We start from the raw sequence: 10,530 nt of genomic DNA on the forward strand, positions 1-10,530 counted from the left end.
TATTTTGCCGACTGCCTTTGGCCGGCGGTTTTCGGCCGAAAAGGCGTCGGCCCGGCTGAAAAGACCCGACGGTGCGGGACACACCAATCTGAGTAGGGCGTGTCGACGCTTATCGTCGGCCTGGTTTGTCCGTGCGTTAAGATGTTCTGAGATTAAAGTTAGATGTCTGGGAAGAAAGTCGGGATTCTGATATTTTCCGAAAACAAAAATAGATTTATTTTTCTCTCAGTTATTTTTTGTTTGTTTTCCTTTTATTGTCACTTAGTACAGGTTCTATGTAACACAACGGTTTCTCTGCATTTGACCCATCCTAGTGTTAGGAGCAGTGGGCTGCCATTATGTACGGCGCCCGGGGAGCAGTTTAGGGAACGGTGCCTTGCTCAGGGACACCTCGGTAGCACTTGGTCTTGCCGGGACTTGAACTGGTGACCTTCCAGTTGCCAAGTCCCTAAGCACCACCGCCCTGAGATTAAAGGGACAATTCTGAGAAGAAAATAACAACAAAATCTGAAAATCTCCCCAGATTTCTGATTTATTTCTCAGATTAAAGTCGAATTTCTGAAATTCAAAGAAAATAAGTTATATATTTTTCTCCTCAGTATTCTCTGGAACATGTCAGAATTCTGAGATTTTCATTAAAGAATATATTACTTTTATTATCCTCAGAACGTTGAGGTCAAAGTCTTAAAGAGTCTTGAAAATATTTTCAGACTTTTAATTTTTTTTAAAGAAACTGAAAAATATATATTTCTTATTTTTTCAAAAAATATTTTTTTAAGAATTCTGACTTCAATATTAGATTTCTGAAATAAACAAATAATACCCCCCCTCTGCTCAGGTCCAGTTCAGACTCAGAATCCGGTGCAGACGAAGACGCAGGGTTTCCCTCCCGGTTCTGCAGGGACTCGGACACTCTGCCGGAGGAAAGCGTCGCGAGGCGTTCGGCGAGGAAGAAGCTCATCATGGCCGCCGTCGTCAGCCTCGTCTTCATGACCGGGGAGGTGGTCGGTGAGAAGGGGGAGGAGCCAAAGAAACTACAAATTTCAACTATTATTTAAAGCTTATTCCAAATATTTGTTTTCCTTTTCATTATTCCTGCAGTAACAACTAAAACATATCCAGACATCACATTCTTCACAATATCAACCAATCCTAAAACAGATAAATGCATCTCATAACTTCACTTCAACAGGATATGATTGGATCAATTAACAGATACAGTAATCAATTAAGTCAATTAAAGTATTACTAACTGCCCAGTTCTGCCCGGTAACAGTTCAAATGACACTGTTACCCCCTTAGGTGGATACTTCGCTCAGAGTCTGGCCATCATGACGGACGCAGCGCACCTGCTGACGGACGTCTGCAGCATCTCCATCAGCTGCTTCTCTCTGTGGCTCTCCTCCAGACCAAAGACTGACTCCATGACCTTCGGATGGCATCGAGCAGGTCTCTGCACTTTAAAGCAGAAATATCATATTTAGAGATAAATCATTGCTTTACTTATTAAACATATTACGTCCAAAACAGTCGGGCATTGTTTCTGATAGCAACGTTTCTGATTGGGCCGTGGGTCCACATTTCAGATATTACGTCATATCGGACGCAAATCTGGATCAGCTCCGTTGTTCCCCGTTTTTAGAGATTTGGGTACGGAGGAAAAGAGAGAGGGTTCTATTTTCTGACGCTGCGTGAGTTCCCCGACACACCGGGGACACAACGGGGACACAACGGAGACACACCGGGGACACAGCGGGGGGACACAACGGGGACACAGCGGGGGGACACAGAGGGGACACACCGGGGACACAGCGGGGGGACACAGAGGGGACACAGTGGGGACACAGCGGGGGGACACAGCGGGGACACATGTTGATGTAGAGAAGACATCAAAAAGTGACTTTTGCATGATAGGTCCCCTTTAAGATTCAAGCCATTAAAGAATTATAATGCTTACACAACATGTCCTTTATTACATTGAACCTGTTGTGAAAACATTTCTTGATCAAATTGATATGAAACAAATAAGATAAATATCGTTAATTTCACATCGAGACTTTAACCTTAAACTTTCTCAGTAAATCTAGAGTGACATGTCACAATTAGAAATATGATCATGATTCAAGGATATTTAGTTAATATATTCTATATTCTTCAATTCAAAGAATGTTTAAAGAAATTTCAAACAAAAAAATCATCCTCATTAATTAAGTTATTAATAACCATTACTTTACCATTATCGCCCAATGTGACATATATCTCACTTTTCAGATGTTTGACACTCGGTGGTGTTACTTGTCCGAAATGTGTTCAACTATATGGTCTAAAGCACATGTGTCAAACTCGAGGCCCGGGGGCCAAATCAGGGCCGTGGTGGATTGAATTTCGGCCCGCAGGATAATTTCTAATTCCTATTAGATCTGGCCCTCCGGTATATTGCACGCACACCTTCACTCCATCCTGAGGGTCTCCTCCGCTCAGAGCCTGAGCCCAAACATTGATGACCTTGCACCCAAGATGAGAGGCCAAGTATCTGAACTAGCATCACAGAGCAGCACACTGAGTTTAATGGATGCTTCCTTCTGCACTTTCTCTCACGACAACAGGGCATGTTTGGTTTTCTCTTTGAGGGGAATAGTTTTGTTGAAGCTGTTGTTGGCCTGTGGGAAAATGTACTCATAAGAAATGACTCTGGAGAAGCTGCCGATAGAGCCATAAGAAATGAATACAGCTGATTATTTAATGTTGTTTTTATAGGCAATAATTGAAGCTTTGTTAGTTCCAGGTTTAATATGTGCAATAAGTTCATTTCAATAAGTTCTGCAATAAACATTGAACCAGTCCGGCCCTCGACTAATGCCCATTTTTTATTTTGGCCCACTGTGTATTTGAGTTGGACCCCCCTGGTCTAAATTATGTTCCCCTTAATTTCCCCAAAAGTAGAATTGGGTCTGGGTTCTTATGGGTTAAAGATAATTCATTGTTTTACTTCTTTAATGTATCTGCAGATTTCTCCTAAATTCACCAACAATTCGCATTTTAACGCCTCATTTGCATATCTAAAACATCACCTGTCAGAAAACTTGTAATGTAAAAAGTACTTGTGTTAATGTCAGTAATGAACCGGTTGGGTTTCATTGTGATACCTGTTAGTTTAATATTTCCCCCACTGACCCTCAGAGATCCTGGGCATGCTGCTGTCGGTGTTTTCCATCTGGATCGTGACGGTTTTGCTGCTGATCTCCGCCGCTCGGAGGATTTCTGATGGAGATTACGAGATCGACAGTTTCATCATGCTCATAACATCAGGGGGGGGCGGTGGGGGTCAACGTGCTGTGAGTAAAAACAGCTAACATCCAGAGGAGGGAAGTAACTAAGTACATTTACTCAGTACTTAAGCACAAGTTTAAGGTACTTTAGTTCCACCTGGAGTACATTCTGAGTACTTTTACTTTTACTCAAGTACGAGATCTGTGTATTTCTACTTTTACTCAAGTACAAGGTCTGAGTACTTCTACTTTTACTAAAGTACAAGGTCTGAGTACTTCTACTTTTACTCAAGTACAAGATCTGAGTACTTCTACTTTTACTCAAGTACAAGATCTGAGTATTTCTACTTTTACTCAAGTACAAGATCTGAGTACTTCTACTTTTACTCAAGTACAAGATCTGAGTATTTCTACTTTTACTCAAGTACAAGATCTGAGTACTTCTACTTTTACTCAAGTACAAGACCTGAGTACTTCTACTTTTACTCAAGTACAAGATCTGAGTACATCTACTTTTACTCAAGTACAAGATCTGAGTACTTCTACTTTTACTAAAGTACAATATCTGAGTACTTCTAATTTTACTCAAGTACAAGATCTGAGTACTTCTACTTTTACTCAAGTACACGATCTGAGTACTTCTACTTTTACTCAAGTACAAGATCTGAGTACTTTTACTTTTACTCAAGTACGAGATCTGTGTATTTCTACTTTTACTCAAGTACAAGATCTGTGTACTTCTACTTTTACTAAAGTACAAGGTCTGAGTACTTCTACTTTTACTAAAGTACAAGGTCTGAATACTTCTACTTTTACTAAAGTACAAGATCTGAGTACTTCTACTTTTACTCAAGTACAAGATCTGAGTACTTCTACTTTTACTCAAGTACAAGATCTGAGTACTTCTACTTTTACTAAAGTACAAGATCTGAGTACTTCTACTTTTACTCAAGTACAAGATCTGAATACTTTTCATCATTGAAACTATACTATATACTAAACTATCTCCACTTTCCCCCTGCAGGATGGTCCTGATTCTTCATCAGTCCGGAGCTTCACACGGTCACAACCACAGCTTTCCCCCCGCCAGACTGCAGACTGACAAACAGCGTGACCTTCATCATGACCTTCACCATCACGACCTTCACCCTGACCTCCATCATGGACACAATGCCAGTGTTCGGGCAGCTTTTGTTCACGTTGTCGGGGATCTGCTGCAGAGTTTTGGGGTGCTGCTGGCTGCAACCATCATACACTTCAGGGTCAGCCAAAAACACATCCATGCTAACATGCTAATGCTAACATGCTAATGCTAAGCTACTCTAATGTTTACACCCTCTTATTTAAGCATGCTAGCATTACAAACCATGTTAGCTAAGGGGGGGTTAGCTTTTGCAAATATTCAGACTTAAAGCCAGTGCTGCCCCTGGCCCAATATAGTATAGGAGCGACAGAGACACGCAGTCAATGCGTGCGTAAACAATGCTAAATAAATGGAGCAGTGTAAATGAACTTGTGTTTAAAGTTGAGTTCATGTTAAACTTGGGCCTGAACCAAAGTGTTACTGTATTTATTTTAGAAAATCCACAGCGGAGGACGTACTTACATTTTGCATTTCTCTCTGTAAAACGATCTGTGAGTCTGCTGGACATAAACTCCGTAATAAATGTAGTCTACATTTCTACATTTCATTTCATTTTAAATCTCTCCTGAAGGAAACGCTTTCTAGTAGTTGTTGTTGTATCGTTGATTTAATGTGTGAACGAGGCGATGCAGAGAATTGCAGCTGTCATTATCAGGCTGTAATGTGTTGGAGAAAGCAGGCCTTATGCTACGTTCACACCGGACGCGATGCGACGTTTGGGGGCGGCGCGATTACATGTAAAGTCAATGCAGAGACGCGATCATACGCGAATGAAACACCTTTTAAGATGCTTGTTTTCTGAATAGAGATTGGGTCGACCAGGCTAAGCTAACGTTGTATATGATCACTCCACACTCATAACAACGGCCTACAGACATAAATAAAGCAGCGACTGTATTCTCCATGACACAGACAGTCTGTGGTGTGTTCTTGTTTAACTTGTGTCCAGTTTCTGAACAGATATGAGGAGCTGTGAGCTCTGTGTGCTAACCGCTAACAGCTAATGGCTGATGTTTTCTGGTTGAACGTCAGTGACGGCAGGCTGAGATCCTCACCGCTGATTGGCTACCGCGAGAACGCGTCACGTGAATTTGACGCTCGAGTTGAAAAAATTGAACTCTCGCGTTTGACGCGGCCCCCTTCAATCGCGTGATTCGCGCCGCGTCCACCGCTTCATGCTCGCCGTCGGAGCGAATTCGCGTCTGATCGTGTCTCTGCATTGACTTTACATGTAATCGCGCCGCCCCCAAACGTCGCATCGCGTCCGGTGTGAACGTAGCATAATACTTCTTCTGTAAGAAATCTGCAAACACAAGCGGTCAAATAAACCCCTAAAGATGTGGATTTGGGAGTTTCTTTCCACTAGTTTAAAAAAAGACATGTTTTGGAATCTAAATAACCCAAACTTCTTAAATTGAAGTTGAATATGTGGTTGAATATTAGTTTATAATCAGATGTGTGTTTTCCTCCACAGCCTGAATATAAAGTAGCAGATCCCATCTGCACGTTCCTGTTCTCAGTTCTGGTTCTGGGGACGACGATTCCCATTTCAAAGGATGTGTTCAGGGTCCTGATGGAGGGTAGGAACTTTATAACTTCCATATTATAATGACCAGATGTAAGTGTGTTACTGAGTGAGATGGTAAGAGTACACACATCTTTTACTCAAGTAGAAGTACAGATACTCGTGTTTAAAGATGGTAAAAGTAGAAGTACTGACTAAACTTCTTTACTCAAGTCAAAGTAAAGAGGCTTTGAAATGTACTTCAGTAAAAAGTACCCATAACTAGCAGCTGCTTTAAAGAGTACCTGACCTCCCTTTATATTAATAGAACAATAATGTCATTGTTAGCTAATGAATGTTTCCTCCATGCTGAACAACGGCAACATGACAACGTTTCCATTGGTCCCTCTTCTTTAGAGAAGACCAGGAAATGATGGATACACGGATCGTGTTCAAATCAATAGGCACGCAATGACTCTAAAGAATAATGATCACGCATCAAACACACATTCAGACTAAAGGAACCAGCTGGTTTGGAAATGAGAGAAGTAGAAAGTACAGGTATTTGAGTTCAACAGGTAAGAGTAGAAAGTACAGGTATTGAGTTCAACATGAAGAAGTAGAAAGTACAGGTATTGAGTTCAACATGTAAGAAGTAGAAAGTACAGGTATTTGAGTTCAACATGTGAGAAGTAGAAAGTACAGGTATTTGAGTTCAACATGTGAAGAAGTAGAAAGTACAGGTATTTGAGTTCAACATGTAAGAAGTAGAAAGTACAGGTATTTGAGTTCAACATGTAAGAAGTAGAAAGTACAGGTATTTGAGTTCAACATGTGAGAAGTAGAAAGTACAGGTATTTGTGTTCAAACATGAGAAGTAGAAAGTACAGGTATTTGTGTTCAACATGTGAGAAGTAGAAAGTCAGGTATTGAGTTCAACATGTAAGAAGTAGAAAGTTACAGGTATTGAGTTCAACATGTAAGAAGTAGAAAGTACAGGTATTTGTGTTCAACATGTGAGAAGTAGAAAGTACAGGTATTTGAGTTCAAATGTGAGAAGTAAGTAAAGTACAGGTATTTGAGTTCAACAGTGTAAGAAGTAGAAAGTACAGGTATTAGAGTCAACCATGTAAGAAGTAGAAAGTACAGGTATTTGAGTTCAACATGTGAGAAGTAGAAAGTACAGGTATTTGAGTTCAAACATGTAAGAAGTAGAAAGTACCAGGTATTAGAGTTCAACATGTAAGAAGTAGAAAGTACAGGTATTTGGGGTTCAACATGTAAGAAGTAGAAAGTACAGTATTTGTGTGTCAACATGTGAGAAGTAGAAAGTTCAGGGTATTTTGAGTTTCAACATGTAAGAAGTAGAAAGTACAAGTATTTGGAGTTCAACATGTAAGAAGTAGAAAGTGCAGGTATTTGAGGTTCAACATGTAAGAAGTAGAAAGTACAGGTATTAGAGTGTCAACATGTAAGAAGTAGAAAGTACAGGTATTTGTGTTCAGCATGTAAGAAGTAGAAAAGTACAGGTATTTGAGTTCAACATGTAAGAAGTAGAAGAGAAAGTACAGGTATTTGAGTTCAACATGTAAGAAGTAGAAAGTACAGGTTTTGTGTTCAACATGTGAGAGAGAGAAAGTACAGGTATTTGAGTTCAAACATGTGAGAAGTAGAAAGTTCAGGTATTTGGTTAACATGTAAGAAGTAGGAAAGTACAGGGTTTGTGTTCAACATGTAAGAAGTAGAAAGTACAGGTATTTGAGTTCAACATGAGAAAGTAGAAAGTACAGGTATTTGAGTTCAACCATGTAAGAAGTAGAAAGTACAGGTATTTGAGTGTTCAACATGTAAGAAGTAGAAAGTACAGGATTAGAGTTCAACATGTAAGAAGTAGAAAGTACAGGTATTAGAGTTTCAACATGTAAGAAGTAGAAAGTACAGGTATTTGTGTTCAACATGTAAGAAGTAGAAAGTACAGGTATTTGTGTTCAACATGTAAGAAGTAGAAAGTACAGGTATTTGAGTTCAACATGTAAGAAGTAGAAAGTACAGGTATTGTGTTCAACATGTGAGAAGTAGAAAGTACAGGTATTTGAGTTCAACATGTAAGAAGTAGAAAGTACAGGTATTAGAGTTCAACATGTAAGAAGTAGAAAGTACAGGTATTTGTGTTCAGCATGTAAGAAGTAGAAAGTACAGGTATTTGTGTTCAACATGTGAGAAGTAGAAAGTACAGGTATTTGAGTTCAACATGTGAGAAGTAGAAAGTACAGGTATTTGAGTTCAACATGTAAGAAGTAGAAAGTACAGGTATTTGAGTTCAACATGTGAGAAGTAGAAAGTACAGGTATTTGTGTTCAACATGTGAGAAGTAGAAAGTACAGGTATTTGAGTTCAACATGTAAGAAGTAGAAAGTACAGGTATTTGAGTTCAACATGTAAGAAGTAGAAAGTACAGGTATTTGAGTTCAACATGTGAGAAGTAGAAAGTACAGGTATTTGAGTTCAACATGTAAGAAGTAGAAAGTACAGGTATTTGAGTTCACATGTAAGAAGTAGAAAGTACAGGTATTTGAGTTCACATGTGAGAAGTAGAAAGTACAGGTATTTGAGTTCAACATGTGAGAAGTAGAAAGTACAGGTATTTGTGTTCAACATGTAAGAAGTAGAAAGTACAGGTATTTGTGTTCAACATGTGAGAAGTAGAAAGTACAGGTATTTGAGTTCAACATGTAGAAGTAGAAAGTACAGGTATTTGGGTTCAACATGTAAGAAGTAGAAAGTACAGGTATTTGTGTTCAACATGTAAGAAGTAGAAAGTACAGGTATTTGAGTTCAACATGTGAGAAGTAGAAAGTACAGGTATTTGTTTTCAACATGTAAGAAGTAGAAAGTACAGATTATTTGAGTTCAACATGTAAGAAGTAGAAAGTACAGGTATTTGAGTTCAACATGTAAGAAGTAGAAGTACAGGTATTTGGGTTTCAACATGTAGAAGTAGAAAGTACAGGTATTTGGTTCAACATGTGAGAAGTAGAAAGTACAGGTATTTGAGTTCAACATGTAAGAAGTAGAAAGTACAGGTATTTGGGTTCAACATGTAAGAAGTAGAAAGTACAGGTATTTGAGTTCAACATGAGAGAAGTAGAAAGTACAGGTATTTGAGTTCAACATGTGAGAAGTAGAAAGTACAGGTATTTGGGTTCAACATGTAAGAAGTAGAAAGTACAGGTATTTGTGTTCAACATGTAAGAAGTAGAAAGTACAGTATTTGTTTCAACATGTGAGAAGTAGAAAGTACAGGTATTTGAGTTCAACATGTAAGAAGTAGAAAGTACAGGTATTTGAGTTCAACATGTGAGAAGTAGAAAGTACAGGTATTTGAGTTCAACATGTAAGAAGTAGAAATACAGTGGTATTTGTGTCAACATTAAGAAGTAGAAGTACAGGTATTTGAGTTCAACATGTAAGAAGTAGAAAGTACAGGTATTTGAGTTCAACATGTAAGAAGTAGAAAGTACAGGTATTTGAGTTCAACATGTAAGAAGTAGAAAGTACAGGTATTTGTGTTCAACATGTAAGAAGTAGAAAGTACAGGTATTTGAGTTCAACATGTAAGAAGTAGAAAGTACAGGTATTTGAGTTCAACATGTAAGAAGTAGAAAGTACAGGTATTTGTGTTCAACATGTGAGAATAGAAAGTACAGGTATTTGTGTTCAACATGTGAGAAGTAGAAAGTACAGGTATTTGAGTTCAACATGTAAGAAGTAGAAAGTACAGGTATTTGAGTTCAACATGTGAGAAGTAGAAAGTACAGGTATTTGAGTTCAACATGTAAGAAGTAGAAAGTACAGGTATTTGTGTTCAACATGTAAGAAGTAGAAAGTACAGGTATTTGAGTTCAACATGTAAGAAGTAGAAAGTACAGGTATTTGTGTTCAACATGTAAGAAGTAGAAAGTAAGGTATTTGAGTTCAACATGTAAGAAGTAGAAAGTACAGGTATTTGAGTTCAACATGTAAGAAGTAGAAAGTACAGGTATTGAGTTCAACATGTAAGAAGTAGAAGAAGTACAGTATTTGTGTTCAACATGTAAAAGAAAGTAGAAAGTACAGGTATTGGAGTTCAACATGTAAGAAGTAGAAAGTACAGGTTTTGGAGTTCAACATGTAAGAAGTAGAAAGTACAGGTATTTGTGTTCAACATGTAAGAAGTAGAAAGTACAGGTATTTGAGTTCAACATGTAAGAAGTAGAAAGTACAGGTATTTGAGTTCAACATGTAAGAAGTAGAAAGTACAGGTATTTGTGTTCAACATGTAAGAAGTAGAAAGTACAGGTATTTGAGTTCAACATGTAAGAAGTAGAAAGTACAGGTATTAGTGTTCAACATGTAAGAAGTAGAAAGTACAGGTATTTGAGTTCAACATGTAAGAAGTAGAAGTACAGGTATTTGTGTTCAAAATGTAAGAAGTAGAAGTACAGGTATTAGAGTTCAACATGTAAGAAGTAGAAAGTACAGGTATTTGAGTTCAACATGTTAAGAAGTAGAAAGTACAGGTATTTGAGTTCAACATGTAAGAAGTAGAAAGTACAGGTATTTGAGTTCAACAT

General features: G+C 38.4%; 1 protein-coding gene across 1 annotated transcript; it reads left to right on the forward strand.

The window, feature by feature from the left end:
• Positions 1–5,993, forward strand: LOC117541432 (zinc transporter 2-like; the record flags this gene model as incomplete). Its single annotated transcript, XM_034208575.1, is given in 7 exon segments — positions 1–123; positions 839–1,008; positions 1,303–1,449; positions 3,181–3,308; positions 3,310–3,335; positions 4,294–4,531; positions 5,888–5,993. Coding segments are annotated over 6 exon segments (691 nt in total), but the record flags the coding sequence as incomplete, so codon positions are not given.
• Positions 5,994–10,530: the final 4,537 nt, after the last annotated feature.

Source organism: Gymnodraco acuticeps, unplaced genomic scaffold (genome assembly GCF_902827175.1).
Source record: "Gymnodraco acuticeps unplaced genomic scaffold, fGymAcu1.1, whole genome shotgun sequence".
Classification (NCBI taxonomy): domain Eukaryota; kingdom Metazoa; phylum Chordata; class Actinopteri; order Perciformes; family Bathydraconidae; genus Gymnodraco; species Gymnodraco acuticeps.